At 47.8% G+C, this 19,209-nt stretch overlaps 1 protein-coding gene across 7 annotated transcripts in view; it reads left to right on the top strand.

Annotated features, from left to right (window-relative positions):
- CAMTA1 (calmodulin binding transcription activator 1) overlaps window positions 1-19,209 on the top strand; it is a 235,027-nt gene that overhangs the window by 196,152 nt on the left and 19,666 nt on the right. For 5 of the 7 annotated variants that reach the window (XM_088178821.1, XM_088178816.1, XM_088178817.1 and 2 more), the window contains 9 exons: window positions 12,336-12,475; window positions 12,714-12,910; window positions 13,245-13,323; window positions 14,137-14,452; window positions 14,821-15,344; window positions 16,040-16,227; window positions 16,592-16,838; window positions 17,314-17,385; window positions 18,377-18,397. In XM_088178821.1, coding sequence (XP_088034947.1) covers window positions 12,336-12,475; window positions 12,714-12,910; window positions 13,245-13,323; window positions 14,137-14,452; window positions 14,821-15,344; window positions 16,040-16,227; window positions 16,592-16,838; window positions 17,314-17,385; window positions 18,377-18,397 — 1,784 coding nt within the window. The remainder of the gene's footprint in view (window positions 1-12,335; window positions 12,476-12,713; window positions 12,911-13,244; window positions 13,324-14,136; window positions 14,453-14,820; window positions 15,345-16,039; window positions 16,228-16,591; window positions 16,839-17,313; window positions 17,386-18,376; window positions 18,398-19,209) is intronic. The other 2 variants (XM_088178818.1, XM_014883960.2) reach the window with 1 other exon arrangement.

Raw genomic sequence — 19,209 nt, forward strand, 5'->3', positions numbered from 1 at the left:
GCTTTTATACAAGGTAACAAAGGGGTAGATTTTTTTTTGTCTGAATAGAAAGCTGATCATATGGCCCAGTTTCTAGAAGTAGAGAAGCATTTACCCTGGAATTGCCTTTCCTGAGAAATCTGAAACTTGACCTTGCCTAGAAAAATGTGTGTTTATTTTAGTAGAAAATGAGGAGACAGTGAGGCATGTACAAGAGGAACATTTCAAAGAAGTTGAGATGGTACCACTTTCCAAGAGCAGCATGGAGACTGAGCACTGTGGGTACTGCAGAGTGAAGAGAGGTTTGTGATGTGGCTGCAGAGGCATGGTTGCAAACAGAAATAGAACTGGCTCTTACACAAAGTCTTATGTTTAGCGTCAAAATCGAATTTGCTTGACTTGAGAAGATTGTAAGAGTCTGTAGGTGCTTTTCATCTGCTGCCGAGGCCTCCTGCTGCCTGTGGAGTGCAGCTGATAGCATGTGATTGTGATTGATACTCAGCAATCTCTCCAGGGCTGGAATGCCAAGTGGGTAGGTTTTGAATCGCTTGTTTGACAGTTCCCTCAGTGTTGCTGAACTCAGAGGAGCTGAGAAGGTGGCTGAGTGCTGTCTCTGGTGTCCCTGCAGTTTCTCTGGGTGCTCTTGGTTAGCAGCCCAGCTCTCAATTAGAGGTTGTTATGCTGTGGTGATGGTGGAAGGGAGGGGGACTGCAGCAGGGAACAAACTAGGGCATTGCTAACAGGGAGGGGAAAAAAAAAGTAAGAGGACCGCTGCATTGCAGAGGCCCTTCAGGGAAAAAGACTGAATAATTATACTAACCATGACTTATCAGAAGCCTCTGCCTTGATGCACAGTGCTCCAAAGGGAGCAAATTACACTATTATTTAAAGGACCAGCTACATCTTCTAATTTACTGCTAGAGAACAAATGTTAGCTTAGCTAGCCAAGGTAAAAGCTAATGTGATTTGATTCTATCAATTGAATAAATACACAAATCCCTGACTTCTCTGTTTGCTTTCATTTCCTTGCTTAAAATCCTTGCCCTACTGAGTGTTACATAGTCTTGAGGGAAGATTTTCGAGGAATATTGGTAGTCACAAAATATTGACAGGAATTTAAAATTCTTTTTAATTAACTCGGTGGAATGCTCTGAGTTCCTTTGCATTGCATTGTTAAAGCACAGTTCATGATTCCAGCTGGAATGACTACTGCCAGAGAGATGGGGTTAACAGCCATACCCAGGAACACTGTAGGAAAAGAATAAGCAATTTGTATCTCATCTTAATTTAGATCAACAATTCCCTTCCACAAATTCCTTTAAAATTAAGTCAAAGTCACTCTATATGTGAACTCTATGTTTTCAGTTACATTAAGACAAAAATCACTATCTTTTTTTTGGGCACAGCACAAGTACTGGCCTTTGGGATGAGGGAGCAGTCCTGCTAATGACTGGGAAGGGTTGTGAGACCATCTCCCACCATGCTCCTGCTTCTAGAGCCAAGTGTAGGAATGGGCAGAGGAGGAATGTGAAGGGAGCATGTTCTGTGCCATCCTCTGAAGGGATCCTTCTGTCTGCTGTGCCATGAAGGATTGTGCACCCTGTTCTGAACTATACAGAGATGCTTGTTTTATTCTGAGTTTTCGTTGTTTCACACAATAGATGAATTAGATCTTTTACAAATGGGCAGTTGACCCAGCTGCTGATGTTCTTGCATTTTTTTCTAATTAATTAGAATAGTGGTGTTCTTTCTTTCCGAAGCAAACCTTTTTCTCATAAAGGAAGTACTCTCATGTGATCCTGATCTCTGCTGATAAACTTGGCAGCCTTTTTTGTTTTCTGTGTGAAACTCGGTTCTCAGAAGCCACTGTGTGCTTTTATAGCCATTTGACATCACTTTTCATTCACTGGCTGTAGAAAGGTTCTTTTAAGAAAGAAAAACAAAAAGCAAATGAGGCTTGAAGAACTGAAGGCTGAACTGAAGGGCAGAGATCTTCTCACAGCAGATGCATAACAAATTATAAAGATATTTCACTACAGATTCCCCATGGAAAGCATGTGTGTTTCCCTCCACAGAAGTCTTTGCTGCTTTCATAAAGCGTCTGTAGAGATGATGTTTCCTTGGCCTGGGATGTGATCAGAAATTCTAGGGAAATGGCTGTAAGTGCTGTTGGCATTACACTTATGCATCTGCAGGAAAGAGGACAGAACCTAAAAATAGGGGCAGGCCATGTGTGTACTGATGAGTCAAGTGTGTATGGGTTGGACAAGGGTGTGCCTGGTACTGAATGTAAATGGCACTGATGCAGGAGCACCTGCCAGGCAGCCTTTCAGCTACTGCTGGGTTCTCAGTTTATGATCTGGCTGTCTTTCCCAGCTGGAGAACATAAAAAGACTGGGAGGAGGCTTGGGGCTTGGTGGCTCGTTTGTGTTAGCATGACATGGCCGTACCGGGGGTATCCAAACTCTCACTTTGGCGTGGCATCATCTGTGAGCAAACAGTGTGTGTGTGTTTGACAGGTACATGATTCCTTTACGGTGGTGACGTTCATCACCAAAACCCACGGCATGTGTCTGTTTAGTGGGATCAGATGCTGTTCTTAGCATGTGATGAAATGTAGGAGAGATGCGTTCAGTATCAGTGAATGTTTTGCAGCCCTAGGAGACTTTCAGTAGGAAATAAGTCTGTGTTGATAAACAGTATCACTATTTTTCACTCCTCTTTCCATCTGGGTAGAGGTGACTGGTATTTATATCTTGGATGTTACCATAAAAGATTATCTGTTTGGGTTCTCTCAGGGAAGAGGGATGAATGTTTTGTACCATGTTACAAGGCTGTGATGTAGCTTGCAGGATGTGTGAGCATTGGTGGAGGACACAGATACCTTGTTCCTTGATAGGAGCTATCCAGTAAACTTCACAAGTTTCTGTTCATCCTCCCCTCTACTGACTCCTCTGTAGTGTGAAGGTTTTGTTGGTTCTGTTTATATATCCTGCTGAGATGTGTTTGGTGATTTTTTCCTTTCACACACTGATAAGGACAGTTTCAAGAAGCCAGTCTCCTACTGCTCTGACTGTATTTCCCAGACTGTCCTTTCCCATTTTGAACATAATGTGATTGAATTGAGGCAAGGAATAATTAATTTCCTATGCTGAGTGGTGTCTTCTGAGCCAGCCTGACTTCATGGTCAGACATCAGATTCCTCCGGGAAGCCGTGTCTGTTCTCAGGCCGATGACTGAACGCACCCTGCTGCCCCGAGGAGTCTGCCTGGGGGCTGCGGCTCCTCCGTGGATCGTGGGACCGCACAGTCTCCTTAATTCTGTCCGGTTTTAACGCTCTGCAGATTTGCCAGATTAGAGCAATAACAAAACGTACAAATACTGTGTGTGTAGCGAAATGAGAACTGCGCGTATGAGCGGGAAGGTGACCCGGGGATGGCGCGTCCCGGGGCTGACTCTGGCGTGCGGCACGTTCCGGGGGCGGCGGGCGGTCGGTGCCCGGTGCGGGGCCGCTGTAAACACGGCGGCGGCCGCCAATGGGGCCCGGTGACGTCAGGGCGGGGCGGGCCCGGCGGCGGGCGCGGAGCGGAGCGGAGCGGGAGCGGGGGAGCGGGGCAGGGCCCGCCCGGCCGCGCCGCGCAGACAATGGGAGGCGGCGGCAGCCGCCGCCCGCCCGCAGCCGCACTGGGCCGGCGCTGAGCGCGGGGCGGGGAGCCCGTCGGACGCGGCCGGAGTCCCGCGATGGGGGGCCCCGGCGTGGGCTGAGGGCGGTGGCGGGACCCGGAGCGCCCTGCGGCGCGGTCTCGGCGCTTCCCCCTTGCTAAGTGCCCCGGTGCTCCGGGGCAGGTGCCGGCCCAGCCGGGACTTGAGGGTGTGAGAAGGTGTCGGGCGCGGTGATGGCTCCGTGGGCGCGCCCGGGGTGACCGGGGCCGCCGCCGATTCCCCGCTCCCTCCTGGCCCTCCGCCCGGGACGCCGCTGCCTTCGCTGGCCGCCGCCGCCGCCCCCGGGGTGTTTGTCACGGCGCAGGGCGAGCGGCGGAGCGGGCGGCAGCCTGGACCGGCCGCGAGCCGCCGCGGGCTCTGAGGCGGCGCCGGTCCCGGGGCCGGTGCGGGGCGAGGAGCGGCCCGCCCGTCCCCGCATGCCGGCCCCTGCCTCCCGGAGCCCGCTGCCGACCCCGGCCCCGCGGCCCCGGCGCTCGGGCCGCGATGCTTGCGGCCGCTGAACGGCGCCCGAACTCGTCCCCAGCCGCGGCCGGCCGGGCCGCCCCGAGCCCCGGCTATGCCGGCCAGCATTAGCCCGTCCGCTGCGGCCGCCGGGGCGCGGGGCGGGCACCGCTGAGACCCGCCGGCGCTGCGACAGGACGGCGGGGCTCCAGTTGGCTGCGAGGATGCGAGAGACGACAAGCAGGTCTGGGGGGAGCCTGCTCTGCCCGCCCCTCCTGCGGGGTCTGCGCCAGATGCTGGCTGGAGCCTCCGCTGATGTCTTGTAGACTCCCAGGTCAGTCCTCTGGTGCCAGGTGTTGTCACATTATTTACCTGGAAGCAGGTAGAGGGACTACAGAGGGGGCCGGGACCCCCAGCCGTGGCAGGTGGACGTGCACATGTGACAAAGTACTGCTTTCAGTAAGTATTGCAGGATGAAGTGTTGCACAGTGCTTGTTTGGGTTTAAATCTGCATGCTTCTGTGTCGTGCCTCACTCTGCTGCACTTCCACGATGACTGCACGCCTTGCTGCTCGCTGTGCCCCCCTTTGCTGTGCCCCCAGCCGTGGGACAAGGTTTTGTTTTCATGTACTCGCCCTCCCGTGTTGGTCCTCAGCCCCTCCCGAATGATGTTGCGATGCAGGCTCAGAGTTGTGACAGCACTTTAATTGTAGCATCACGTGTACAGCAGGACACATTACATCGGAGCGCCTCCAGCTCACAGCCTCGTGTTCTGAGCTGGTACGGCACAGGAGGAGGTCGGTAGCCCAGACCTTTTTGGGGATCTTGGGGATGCTGGAAGCACATGCCTGCTCCGGACCACGTTATTGGAAAAGTTGCTTTGCAGCGTGCTTAGCCAGAAAGAGTGGGACTAGGAAGAGGACTTCAGGAGACTGGACTGCGTGCAGTTTAGATGGGGTAAACGTGACTGATGTCAGACTTCATGAAAGCTTCCAGCAAAGGAGCTCTCTGTCTTGCTTGCTGACCTGTTCCAGTGCTTCACAGTTCTGTAGGTTCCAGCAATTCCTATTTATCTAACTTTGTAGCAAATAGAGGCCATTTTATAGCATGCTGCTCTTCAGTCTGGTGATTTCAGAGTGAGTATTTTGACTGTTGAGATTGCAGATTTAATGAGAAAACTTGGGTCAGAATTGTTACCATATGCATACATAAATACCATACACTGTACTGTAAGCACAGATACTGCATAGTGTGGCACGAGATGCTTTTTTCCTTTTTGGAGCCCCTTTAGCATGTAGCCCTTGGAGGAGGAAATCTCCAGGAGCCCTGGGTAATAGCACTGGGCAGGTGAGCAGCAGCTCAGCATGTTCTCCCAGGCTGTTGCTCTTTGCATATATCCAAGAGCATTTTTCAGAGTACTGTACGTTTTTCTTAGTATTGGCACTCATTAGGTGAGTTTCTGACCTGAGATGCAGAGACTGACCTTAGGCAACCAAATTTTGGTGCAAATTACAAAACAGCCCAAGAAGTGATGTCTAGCTGTGTGCCCTACCTCTAAAATATATAAACTACACATGGCATGTTTAAATCTTTCGTTTGTTTCCTGAAGCGGCTGTTCCTGGACAGCATTGAAATGTTGTTCTCCCTAAGCCCTGGGGAAGAGAAGCCTGAAAAATGGGGCAAGTTCTTTATTGCTGTTGGTATAGAGACTGCCACTTGGGGAAGAAGTCAAGCCTGAGCAGCCCTCCTGCTTCTCTGTTCTAGTAATGGCGTGATAAAGTAGAGAAGTACCCTGTTTTGAGGGAGCACTGGCTCCTGGGGGTGGCAGAGAGGACCAGAGTAATCCCAGATGGAAAGGGAGTAATAGCTGAAGTCCTGCAGCACTGGAAAAACTATGGGAAAAGTGTTGACAGTAAGAAATCATGCCTTGGCAGGTGAATTAATAGCTTAAAATCACTGAGAGTACCTGTGTGTGTGTAAGTCGGGATGACTTCATCATTCCTGCTCATGCTCAGTAGTGTTCATTTCTTGGGTGAAAGCGTGGGGTTTCTTCAGCTGCTGCTTAGGCTCAGAGTGTACAATACAGTGTTTTCCTCATCTCATACCTTGGTAGTTGTGGCATTTCTCACTGATCAAAAGCTCTAGAAATGACCCGCCTCATTAACATAGATATGCATTTGTCCTAGAGTATGAATTTTAAATGCTTTCATTTGCTGGTAGAGACTGTGACCTGTCACAACTTACTGCTAAAGAGAGGTTGTCATAAGGATTGTAATATAAGGGCTGAATATGTAACTGCAGTTTAATTTCAGAAAATAGGTGTTTCTGCAACAATACCACCTCAGAAATCAGCATTAAATGGTCAAATTGTTACTGCAACATAAAAGATGTTCAGGATTTGTGCTTTACGGAAGAATTGAGCAAGATTTTAGGGACCAGTGACAGATGATTTGCAAAATAAAAACAGAGCAGTGGCACTGTGAGTGACGTGGCCTTAGACTGCTTCCATCCCCACCCACAGCTTGTGCTGGATGAGAGAATTCTGGCTTGCTCTGCAAAACAGAAAAATGTCTTCATGCTGCATGGCTTTTTTTACAGTGCTCAGCTGTCACACTTGTTCAGTTCAGTCTGTGTGTTCTCATGCAGGGAATGATTTAACACAGAAACTGCCAGTGAGAAAACAGCACAGGGTGAGAAGCCAAAGCCCTCAGAGTGGCTCCTTCACACCAGATCATCTAAGCACAGTGCTTGGGAACACGTGCAGATGCAGATCTTGCACACCACTGTTAGCTCAGTGTTTAGAATTCTGTGGGGGAATAATTACGTGCTGGGCAGATGCAGCCCCAGTGGAATGTGCAGAAGATCATGGACCCTCATGCTTTAGCCTTTCCAGCCAGACACTATCTGTCATTTTGGTTGTGCAGCATGGCAAAGACCTCCAGACCTCTGGGGGAGACTGTGAAAAAAGAGTAAATGTTGTTAACACTGCTTGCTACTAAGAACTGCCTATTTATTTTTCATCTGTATTTTCAGCAGTATTTCTCCTGTAACAGTTCTGGCTGCACTGCCAAGTCATGTGTGTCACAGTTAGTTTCTTGCTGTTTGAAGCTTGCTTGGCAAAAGGACTGAAGATCCTTTGGGATGTGTTCTTGTCCAGTACAACAGTGTGCAGAGATTAGAAAAGCAGCTCTCTGTGCTCATTTCTTAAAATTGGCCTGTTAAGCAGAGGAGGACCTGTCACTTACTGCTGTGCCTTGCTGTTCTCTTAGCTCCGTGCTGTGGGCCATGGTGATGCTTTGGGTACCACACAAAGGAAGTGCAGAACTGATGTTTGATGAAGGTGTGTCTTTACTACCTGTTGTAATAAAGTGTGGGCAGAGGCAATGCTCTGAGCTGTGCCCTACCCGTGGGGGACACTGCGTGCACAGCTCAAAAACAGAAATGCTGCTGTTGGAGAGGCTTTGGGTTAGGCAGTGGGGAGGGCTGTGCAGAGGAGGGGCTGTCGTGGGGGTGTAGGTGACGTGTTTGCAAGTGCTGTCTTTCAGCTCCCCTGTCAATACAGGGTCTGTGCAGTCAGGAGCTGTTACCAGGCTGCACAAGGCACGTGCTCCTGCAGCCTCCAGTGAAAACTTGTGTCACGTAAATGGCTGGCATCTGTTCAGATTCTTACTGAGGAAATTCAGTGTTTATTGGAGAACACTGAGAGAGAAAATGGAGGTGTGGCTTCTAGAATCTTGGAGATGAAACTCCTCTGCTCTCTGCATTTTCCACTCTCTGTGCCTGCCATGCTGGCTTACTCAACTTCTGGTACAGGTGTGCTTTAAATTCACTGTGAAGGGATCTAAAGAAAACAGCACTGAATTAAACCAACCCTGGGGAAAAAAAAAAAGGTGATGTTTAACAATATCCAAGTTGTCTGGATATAACTGTGCAAGCATACAGGCTGTAACTCTGTAAGATGCTAGCTGATGTAAACAACCATGTATCCTTAGAAGATTTGTACCAGAATTTTTCTGCATCTTTAGATAGGTTCAGTGAGTGACCTGCTGTCATTACTGTGATCAGTCATAGGCTCTCTCACAATGCAGGTGAAAATGAAGCTTGTTCTGCACTTAAAAGATGGTTCATGTTTTAGGGAAATGAGTATGAAATTCAAACCAATTGCTTAGTACTGGTCAAAATCTGACCAGGCAGCTCCTCCCAGTCCCTCCCTGCTGGGATAGTTCAGCTCCCCTCAGGTTGCTACAACCTCTCCTTGTTATGCTAAGGGAAAGATAACGAGAAGTAATTTTGAAGTTACATTGACACTGTTAAATTTGAAGAGGAATAATTTCCACAAAAGATACAGTGTTCAGAATATTTTCTGTGAAATTATTCACTATCTTAGAGATACAGAACTGTGGTTATTTTTATCGCCTTTGGTGGAGGAAGACTTGAAGAACACCTTCAGAAACAGTCTGTAATTTCCTAAAGAACATTAAAACATTTCATAGATTGATATGTAATGGAAAAACTCAATAAATGCACAAATTTGCATGTCTAACTTTTTAGCTTGCAAGAAGCGAGCATCAAAATCAAAAAAATCATCAAAAGCAGATTTTTTGGGAAAAACCTTAAATACGTGAATATGTTTGTATCCATGTGGGTCTTTGTTGCCTTTGGACAGAGGAAAGTGCTTCCAGTGTGAGGCATTTCCTTGGGCTTGGGCTGTTTAGATTTCCTGTAAATGTAGCAGGAGAAAAGATTATTTGGACAGTGATTTTTATGCTGTTGAGCTCTCATCTTCAGTGCACTGCAAGAGACTTGCTTGTCATTAGATCCTCTGCTGCCTGTAAAAGACAAAAATGTGGCTGCAGAGACCCCTGGAATAAGCAAGAGAGAAAATATTTTGACTAGAAAAATGAGAAATAATACCGGATAAAAGGTCTTGAAGTTCTCAGAGTGGTGGCTGTAAGGTTCAGCCCTGTGGCTCTTGTAGTCCTTCTCTCAGGTGTTGCAAGGTACATGTGTTGGCTCCCCAGCAGTGTGTGAAACGGCTGGGCATGGTCCAAAATGCTGCTAATCTGGTGTGTGTTCAGGACTGGGATGGAAGAGGAGCATTTTGCCTCATTGCTGAGTTCAGGAGAAACCTTGGGGGAAGGTGTTCTTTCTCCTACTCCCTCCCTGCCCCCCCCTCCCCTTTTTTTATTTTTTGTGGTTTGGTTTGAGTTTTTTTGTTTGGGTTTTTTGTTGTTGTAGGTTTTGTTTTTGTAGTTAGTTTGTTGGGGGGTCTTGTTTGGATTGCAGTGCATGCACTTCAAGTGGCCAGTTCCTTTTGAAAGGGACATCTCGGTGTAATTGATATTACAGAATAATGGAAACACTATTCATAAATAATGCTGGAATTGTTGTCGGTTGTGGCTTGCTTAAGCAAATTTTGGTTACCTGGGCGATGGGCATCATAAGGGCACCTTCCCTGCACTGCTGCCCCACTTACCTCATTTGCTGCCCAGAACTTTCTCATTTGGGGGCACACCCTGGTCTGGGCAAATTCTGGTGGTCTCTTCTAGACACAGAGAGGGGCTCTGGCTCTGGCTCTGTCTGTGCTGTGCTGGCACTCCAGAATGTTTGTTTCTGCTTCCCATTACCAATAGCAGCATATTTCTAAAATGCCTGATCTGGTCAGAGCCAGTTAGTCCTACCCTTAGTATTTTCCAGGAGCACTGTCAGGTGTCTGAATAGGAATATATGGGAGCACCAGATGCTGTTTTGAATTCTGCTTCCAAAGAAAAATTCCCTGCTTTGATTTCTTCGGTTTAGTGTTTCTATCTGGGGACATTGGTGATTGACGGGTGTACATTTGGTAACTTCAGTCTTCTGACAAAAACTGATAGGAAGTTCTCAGTATCTTTAGCTTGGGATCAGGAAAGGTGGAGGCTTCACTCATTGCAGATCATAAAGTCTGGAGAGAAGAGCCTGGAAAACAGTCAAAAACATGGGGCCCTCCATTTCTGTTCCAGAGTTGTTTCAGATTAGAAAAAAAAGAGGGAGGGGAAATAGTAATTTGTACTTCTGCATTTCACTGGAATTATTTTCTCCTTTTGTTTCCAGATATATAGAATTATTCTCTCTTGACCCCTAAATAGTAGGAGCAAATCCCAGAATCTTGCAGCCCTGAGCTTGTTGGTTTATTACTTCGGTTCAAGGCAAATTTCTTCTTTTAAAAAGATGCTGCTTCTGCCTGTGCAAGGCTGAGGGCTCAGATGTGAAACTCAGTGTGTCTTGCTGCTCTCAGCTCTACTAAATGCAAGTGCTGGTACCGAGCTAGGGCGAGAGGCATTACCTGTGTGCAACAGAGCCGTTCCCTGCAGGGCAAGCGTGGCCACTTCTCCAGGTGCCCGAGCTGTCGCAGCTGTGTTTGCTGAGCAGGGCCAGGTCTCTGCCAGTCTCTGCAGTGGACGTGCTCCGCCTGGCAATGGGGAGGGAGGAGACAGCGGTGTGGACTGCACTGCAGCACACTGCAGCACTCCTGGAACAAAGATCTGCTGGGCAAACAGGGCTTGTGTTGCTGCCGTGTGCTGACCGCAGCTGGGGGACAGGGCCCTGACACGGCATCAGCACCATGAGTGTTTCATGATACAACTGGCAGTCCTTTCCCAGGGGCTCTGCAATTAACAGGACAACTGAAGGATTAGTAAGGCACTAATAATAAATCTTTTGGACTAGTGAGCTCACCTCTGACATGAGGTTAGATGGGAGGTGCTGGCCATAGTCCTTTGTCCATGGCTCTTCAGCAGTGAGAGTGGGATGCTGAAGCTGGCCAGAAGGGAGTGGAGCTCTTGCTGCTGTCGGACCACAGCAGCCTCTTGGTGAGAAGGGGATGTTTCCAGCCAGTGGACCTGAGCTGTCTTGTACCAACGGTCTGCAGTATGGTCCTTGGTGCAGTACAGCAGAGATCCCCATCTCTCCAATACTCTCTGCTGAGAGCTGTGCCTCAGGGTGTAGCTTGTGAGTACTCCTTCCAGGGAGGACTTGCTGTTCTTAGAGAAAACTGACATATTTAAAACTTCATCAGAGCTTGTCTGTTTTGGTGCACGTACTCCTTTTGCTGTCAGTGGGCTTGGTTCTGGGTTTATGAGTGTTCTGCACCACCACACTGTCTGTATAGATGCATGAAACTGAACAGTATGAGGACTGTTTCTCCCTTACAGTTTTTACTACCTATGCCCTTAGCATGATATCAAGATTCATTTAATGTTCCCTATCCATGGAACAGTCCTGCCCAGCTTCACGTGAGCTGCATGAAACTTATCTCTTATGGGTCACAGAACAGAAGGAGCTCTGCATTTGCAGACTTCACTGACTGGCCCTATCCAGAGAATCATTGCCTCAGCTGATCTCTATGGCATTAGGTTCAGCAGTGGTCTGTTAATCTGTCTGAACCTCCCTGCTCCACTCTTCAAGCCTTAGTAGCTCTAGGATCGTGCTATGTTACAGTGCAACGAGGGGAAAATCAGTAGCACAGCCCTGAGACTTCTGCAGGGACCAGAGGGCTCCAGAGTTGCACGGCTTTCCAGAGTGGTGTTACAGGATTGTCAGTGCCCATATACCGATTTCTGGTAGTTCTGTTTGTGGCACTTGGCTGAAGCTATTTTCCAAGAAAGGGAGCCTGGCAGGGAAGGAGCAAATGCCCTGTCAAAGGCTGCTTTTCCTAAGCGCAGAAGGAAGCAGAGGAGTCTTTTTCTTCTAGGTACCATTATTGCATGATTGCAGGAGGCACACCAAGCTGAATTCAGGACTCTTGTAAAGCAGAGGAATGACTCTAAAATGGCAGATGTGACCCTACTCACATGCTCTCTGAACGGGTCTATTTGATTAGCGTTTGTGTTTTGAATGACTTTGCATTACTCCTAGCATTGTGTGCATACTGCTGGACTCACAAGGAAAGGGTTTGTCTTCTGCCTGCATTTTTCATTTTTCTGTCTGTTTTCTGTAAGGAAGTTCTCTGGAATTGCAGTCAAATGGTTGCTGCAGGAAGTTGAAGAGCTAGGATACTGCAGGGCAAGTCTGTGTGTACATTTGCAAGCAGAGCAAATCTCCTCTCTCACTTCCAGGATAGCTGTTTGTGACTTCCTGTAATTGGCTGTCAAAACCTGTCAAAACCTGAGCTTCTTTTCCATGCAAATGTCCTTACTCTGACTTTCTCCAACCTAGATAACCAGTTCAGGATGTCCATATTGGAGCGACTTGAGCAGATGGAGAGGAGAATGGCAGAAATGACTGGCTCCCAGCAACACAAACAAGGAGTAGGAGGCGGGAGCAATGGGAATGGGAACAGTGGAACACAGGTGCAGGTATGTGTGTCCAGACACAGCTTTATGCTTGCTTTGCGGAGGTTTTTTTGGGGATTGGAGCTTGAAAAGGGTTATAGTTTGTCCTAAGTAACAAACCTGGTTTGTGGGTGTCTTAACAGCAGCTGGTTTTCAGTTGCATTTGCCACTGTCTCAGTACTTGTACAAGTGGAAGGCTGCCTGTTCAGGGCAAGCTGCAGCTCCTCTCCATGGTTAAACTGGGATGTGTGTGGTGTTGCAGTGCGTTTCTGGGACTGGGACCCTGGGCAGCTGCTTTGAGAGCCGCGTGGTGGTGGTGTGTGAGAAGATGATGAGTCGTGCATGCTGGGCGAAGTCCAAACACTTGATCCATTCCAAGACTTTCCGAGGAATGACACTGCTCCATCTGGCTGCTGCCCAGGGCTATGCTACTCTCATCCAGACCCTCATCAAATGGCGGTAAGACCCAGCCTGCTGGACTCTGGGGTGTTAGTACAGGCATAGCAAGATACAAAAACTCTGCTCAGTCCACATTTCTGTACTAAGAGCCAAGCCCCTGAACTTTTTCTAATCCCCTGATCTGATGGGACCTATCTCTTGAGAGCAAGTCCAGTTGCTAGATGTATCATGCTCTTCATGTCTGTGGTGGGGGTCACTGTCTGTAGTAAATACACATGTTGTGGGCATGTGTGTGGCCTCTTCTCTGTAGTACAGTGCTTTGGATAAATCTGTGCTTAGACAATGATCTTGACGTGGATACAGAGCATCATTCCTTCTCTTGTTTCCCCTGCAGCACCAAACATGCAGACAGCATTGATCTGGAGCTGGAAGTTGACCCTTTGAATGTGGATCATTTCTCCTGCACTCCTCTGGTAAGAGCAGGGTCTGAAGCTTCTGAGAGAGTCTGAGGGCCCTTTGGGGAGTTCTTTCTGATGCTTTACTTTCCTAAAGTGTTTCACTCTCTGGAGAGTAGATGTTCCTGTGTGCTCCTGCTGTGTACATGGTAAGACATGGTACTGTCAGCTTCCTGGCATTTTGTTGAGAGAAAGCACACAGAACAAAACTTGGTCATTGAGAAACATGAAGAAAGGGAACAGACAAATGGTTCTGGCCAGTGTTTTACACAGAATCTAGTCTCCACTCTCATGGTGTGAAAAGGACTTTACATGCCTTCTTTCACATTGTCCTCTGTGACTGTTTAACTGTGTAGATTGTAAAGTTATAAACTTTCTTGGTCACTGGAGTAATGAAATCGTGACTGAGAACTTAGACAAGCAAAAAGCCAAAACGGATGGAATCAGACCTGCCAGTTTACAACTCAGAGTATTGATTTTACTGTTCCTAACCTTTGGTCCTATCTGCATGTTTCTGACCTCAGAGATTCCTTCTTGTATGAAGCTGTTCTGTCTCTGCAGTGATGTCAACGTCACAAAAAAAAACCCAAAAGAAAACAGTGAGTTTTGTCAATTGGAGGTTTCTCCGTTGTAGGAGAGAATAGCATGTATCCAGTCCTCTCTATTGGCCTTTTGTTAGGTTGGGACATTTATAAAAGTAATCTGCTGGCTTTGAGCATGTCATTGTTTTATTTATCAGAAGAGTTTTTCCTTGAGCTGGTACCAGACTCCACTGCATTAATAAGAAAGAAGGCAGGTCTCCCAGTGGGTCAATTACCTTTTCTTCTTTAGATGTGGGCATGTGCCCTGGGCCACATGGATGCAGCTGTTGTGCTGTACAAGTGGGACCGCCGAGCCATCTCCATTCCTGACTCCCTCGGGAGATTGCCACTGGCCATTGCTCGGTCTCGGGGCCACGTGAAGCTGGCAGAGTGCCTGGAGCAGCTACAGCGAGATGAGCAAACTCAGCTTGGGCAAAACCCCAGGATTCAGTGCCCCTCGAGCACAGACTCCAACACAGAGAACTGGGTGTCCCAATGGCACAGTGAGCTTGTTGCCTCTCAGGAGCCTCAGAAGGGAGTCACAGTGATTTCCAGTACAAACACAGGTAAAACATCCTGGAGGGCATGCTCTGTTTTGCTGACACTTAACATGTGAAAATGTGGGGGCAAGGAGCTCACCTGGGCAGTGGGTGCCACCTGTAGCCTTGCTGTCCATGCTTAATTCTTTTCTTGTGCTCCATACACTTGCATAAGCATCAGGAAGAGGAGTGAATGCTCTGCTTTGGAAAGACTTGTGTATTTTAGGAGTGGTTGAGACAGTATCCTCCCTGGGTGGTTGTTACTCCCTTTGCACATCTTCTCAGGTGTCCATAGAGCACAGCACAGACTCCAGCCTGAGGCAGAAGCTGTCAACGTTCCTATAATAGTCGTGAGTTTCATGTTTAATTTTGACCATTGATCTGTTTGTTTGCAGAGCTGAGGCGGCCAAGATCAGAACCTTCCAGCTATTACAGTAGTGAGACTCAGAAAGATTACCCTGCACCCAAAAAGCATAAGCTGAGCCCTGAGTATTTTCAAGCCCGGCAAGAGAAGCTGCTTTCCACTGCACTGAGCCTGGAACAGCCAAGCATTAGGAAGCAGAACTCCAGCTCCAAGCAATCCTCCACTGAGACAATCAGCCCCAGTGAAGGGCTGAGGGACTATGGCCGGGAGCTCTCCCAGCACATCCCAGAAGTTACTGGGTACCGGGGCTCCGGCAGCCAAGCAGGCATCAAATGGAACCCAAAAGACATTTATATTGGTGTGTCTGCAGTGCAGGTGGCAGGGAGCCAGAAGGGCACTGCCCTGGGGAAGGATGCTGTGGCCCATCGGCTGCGCCAGCGGGAGCAGATGAATGTGTTGATGATGGCCGACAGGGAGATGGTGGATGCAGAACTCCTGTCCTACAGGGACAACGCAGGGGATGAGGACTGCTTACACCACATGGATGAACTGCAGGTAAACACACCCACAGCACCAAGATCAGCAGTCTCATAGAGCATGGAGGCTGCACAGAGGTTCCTGACTGTGAGAAAATCCCGTGGAGACCTCTAGACTGAGTTGTGCTTTGAGGAAGGAGGTGGTGACACAATCAATACATACTTTCTTCCAATTTCAACGCAGGCATAAAGGCTAATGGTTAGCTTTTAGGGTTGTACACTGGCATACTCTTCAACAGCATACAGAATGCACAAAATTGCAGTTGTGTAAGGAAAAAGGAAAAAGCATAGGCTACATGCAGCAGTGCATGTGATTCAGGTGGCCCAGTAGTGCGGTGGGAGCTGGCAGCAGTCCCTACAAAGGCATCTCAGCAAAAGAGCAGCAAAGTCACTTTTCCTTTGGAAATAACATACTAGTGACAGCTGTAAAGGGAGAGCCCAGAGAGCTTTCACCAGATCTTTTGACCTCCCCATAAAGGAAAGTAAGAGGTCCGGGGAATGTGAAACCCTGCAGTGCTTGGTTTGTTGAAGAGGCAGAAAAGCAAATGAGCACTGGTTAATGGATTTCTTTCCACCGCTGAGACAAACAGTAGACTCCAGCTTCCACAGGTTTGGGCAAAATGGGGAATTCTGTCTAAAGCTGAGCTGTAACATGGAAGAACAAGTCACCTACTACCAGGCAGCTAAGGTTTGCTGTTCTTTCCCCCTTGACAGGTGAACATGATGACACTTGCAGAGCACATTATTGAAGCTACACCTGACAGGATCAAGCGGGAGAACTTTGTGCCAATGGAATCGCTGCTGGCAGAGAGGACAGACAGTGCTGCCATGAGCACCACCATGAGCTGGCTGGCCAGTTACCTTGCTGACGTCGATCACTTGCCCAGTGCTGCACAGATCAGGTCAGTGGGAGCTGTGAGGTTGCTCTGGGTTTTGGTGTGGTGTTCATGCTGGGCAGCATGTTGTGACTCTTCAGCCTGCAGCTCTCAGTGAGACTCATTTCTGGTCTTGCAGGCCCAGGCACACTCTTGTGCTCTCAGATGTATTGTTGCCAGCACAGCTGCAAATTCATGGAATGAGGGTTTCACTCCAGCACCACATCTGTGCACTGCAGGACAGGCAGGCTCAGGGGTGTGGGATGTTGCTTGGAGAAAGCGGGGGGAGCATAAACCTCTGCCTTGAACTCAGAAATGTTGTTGTCCTTATCTGTGATGCCAGCCCAAGTGCTTTGTAAGCCAATAATTCCTACTGTGATTGGTATTTCAGAAGTCTGTATAGTGAACCCCTGACCCCTTCTTCGAACACCAGCTTGAGCCCTGCAGGCTCACCAATCAGTGAAATAGCTTTTGAGAAACCCAGCCTTCCCTCGGCAGCAGACTGGTCTGAATTTCTGAGTGCATCCACCAGCGAGAAGGTAGAAAATGAGTTTGCACAGTTAACTCTGTCTGATCATGAGCAGAGAGAACTCTATGAAGCTGCCAAACTCGTCCAGACAGTATTCAGGAAATACAAGGTATGTGGCCCAAATGTCCAGTGTTTTCCTTGATGGATGTGTGAGAGACAGTATATAATTTGTTACAAACCAAAATGTGGGTAATACTCACTCCAGGGACAAAAACAGAGTTTCTGTCACAACCTTTCCAATGTTTCTGACATTTGCTTGTTGATGTTTGCCCAACAAATACTGTATGGGGAGTGCATGCCATGCCATTGCACACCTGCTGTGCCAGAGCAGCACTCACAAACCACATCCTCAAAATGCACCCCAGAGGTTCTGCTTCGTTGGCCATTTGATGTAAAGATGCATTTTGAAGGTTTGTTCCTTATGTGAGTTGACAGCAGAGGCATCTCCAGGAAGTGCCTGGGCGTGATTTGGACCAGGTAGCATTGACAGGAGAGGTTTGCCCTGCGAGCAGCTGGGAGCCACGTCACCTGTCCTGGATTTTGGTGCACTCTGACTGATGCAGCTCCTTTCTCTCTCCACACAGGGTCGTCCTCTCCGGGAACAGCAGGAGGTGGCTGCTGCTGTTATTCAGCGTTGCTACCGAAAGTACAAACAGGTAATCAAAAAAGTGACATTTTATGAAGCACATGTAAGTGCCATGAACACACCCTGGTGTAGTGGGCGTTGTCCCACTGCTCCTCTTGTATGCTTTTCAGCCTGCTGTAATGAAATACCTTGCTCAGGCAAAATTGAAAAGAGAAGAAGATTCATGTTCTGAATCGTACTTTTGGAGGGAATCCTTGACATTTGTTTGTGATAATGCCTGTGTTTTTGCTGTGAGATGGACAGCTGTGATGTATTCTATATTGGTCTTTATGCATGCTACAGCCTGAGGAGACTATTCTCTGACTAGTTGCTTGCCAAATTTCATTGTGAAATTGAAGTTGGTTTTGCCTTTGATAAAGGTGAAGGTGAAAAATAGGTTGTTTTATTTTGCACATACTAAACTTGTAAACTATGGGAAGTCACATGTTGTAGCTTGATGTGAGTTTTTCCAGGACTGAGGCTGTTTTCCAGACTGGTTGGAGAAATGTTTTCAGGCTGAGTTCTCAACCCCAGGAAAAGAAGATAACTTTCCTTTTTTGTTTTCGATTGGGGTTTTTGTTTTGGTTTTTTTGTTGGTTTTGTTTGGTTTTGGGGTTTTTTGGTGAGGACTAGAGCCCACATCCCTCTTTGCACTCTACCCTGCTAGACAGTCTGTCTAATGCCTGGCAGTATGTTAACAGAAAGTGAGGCAAGGCAAGTTGTGCTCTTTTACAACCCTCAAAAAAGATTTATTTGGGAAGCCCTTCTAGTGTTAGGTGACTGCATTGTGGTTCACATCCAACCCATCATATGGATTTCATTCTGGAGTGATGCTTCCTGTAGTAGGGAAGCTTAATTCCTTTCAAAAACTGCTTGACAAATTGCTTTGTCTTGGATCCTGGAATCGCTTCTTTTCGAAAGAAGATTGTTTGGGTCTTTTTGTTTTGATTTCTTTTTTTTTTTTTTTCATTCTTTATTTGCAGAACTAACATTAACGATGTATTTTTCTGTTTCTCCCCAAGCTTACTTGGATAGCCTTGAAGGTAATACAAATACAAACACTATTTTGGAAACAGTTCCCCCTGGGTCACTAACTTGCACACTCAGTATAAACAAGGAGAACCTGGCATTTTGGAGAAACTTTTTAGTACTATTTACTAATAAATGCCTGTGGTTGAGAAGTCACTGTCAAACCAGACTTTTCTGGGAGTTGTGTAGGGACTGCTGTGCCACAGTTGTATCAGTTCCCATGAGCAGGGATGGGCTGAGCTGCTGGGAGGATTTTGCAGCCAGTTTCCAGAGGACAGGCTTTCCTTTAGTGCTCCTGATCAGCTGTCACTTGGTGACCTTTGCCTTGGCATTTGGGGAGCACAGAACATTCATCCCACCTGTGAGCCAATGTCCTCTGCATTCTGCTTGCCTGCTGAAGTATTTTGACCATTCATCTTTGAAATATCTGTGTGCTGAATTCCTAAGGCCAACATCTCAGTACATTGCTGCTCATGCTGGAGGCACAACTGTTGATGCCAATCTTAAACTGTTCACAGTCAATAATTCTCTGCTGTAAAGATGAGTTTTCCAGCTATGCAACACCTTGATCTCATCAGATTCTAGAATCAACTGAGCTTTTCTTAGGGATTCCAGGAGGCAAGATGTGTTTTTCCTGGAGTGAACATGTCCTTGGGTGATATTCCATCCACAGCTTCCCCCTGGCCTGTGGTTTTGTTTTGGGCTGAGAACTGTTCTGTCAGCACAAGTGGGTTGAGCTCTGGGACACTGAGCTCACCAAGGCTTTCCTCTATGGGGAGGAGTTTAGGTGACATCTCCACTGATCCCCTTCCCAGAAGGAAGAAGG

This window comes from Sturnus vulgaris, chromosome 25, assembly GCF_052056855.1.
Source record: "Sturnus vulgaris isolate bStuVul1 chromosome 25, bStuVul1.hap1, whole genome shotgun sequence".
NCBI lineage: Eukaryota > Metazoa > Chordata > Aves > Passeriformes > Sturnidae > Sturnus > Sturnus vulgaris.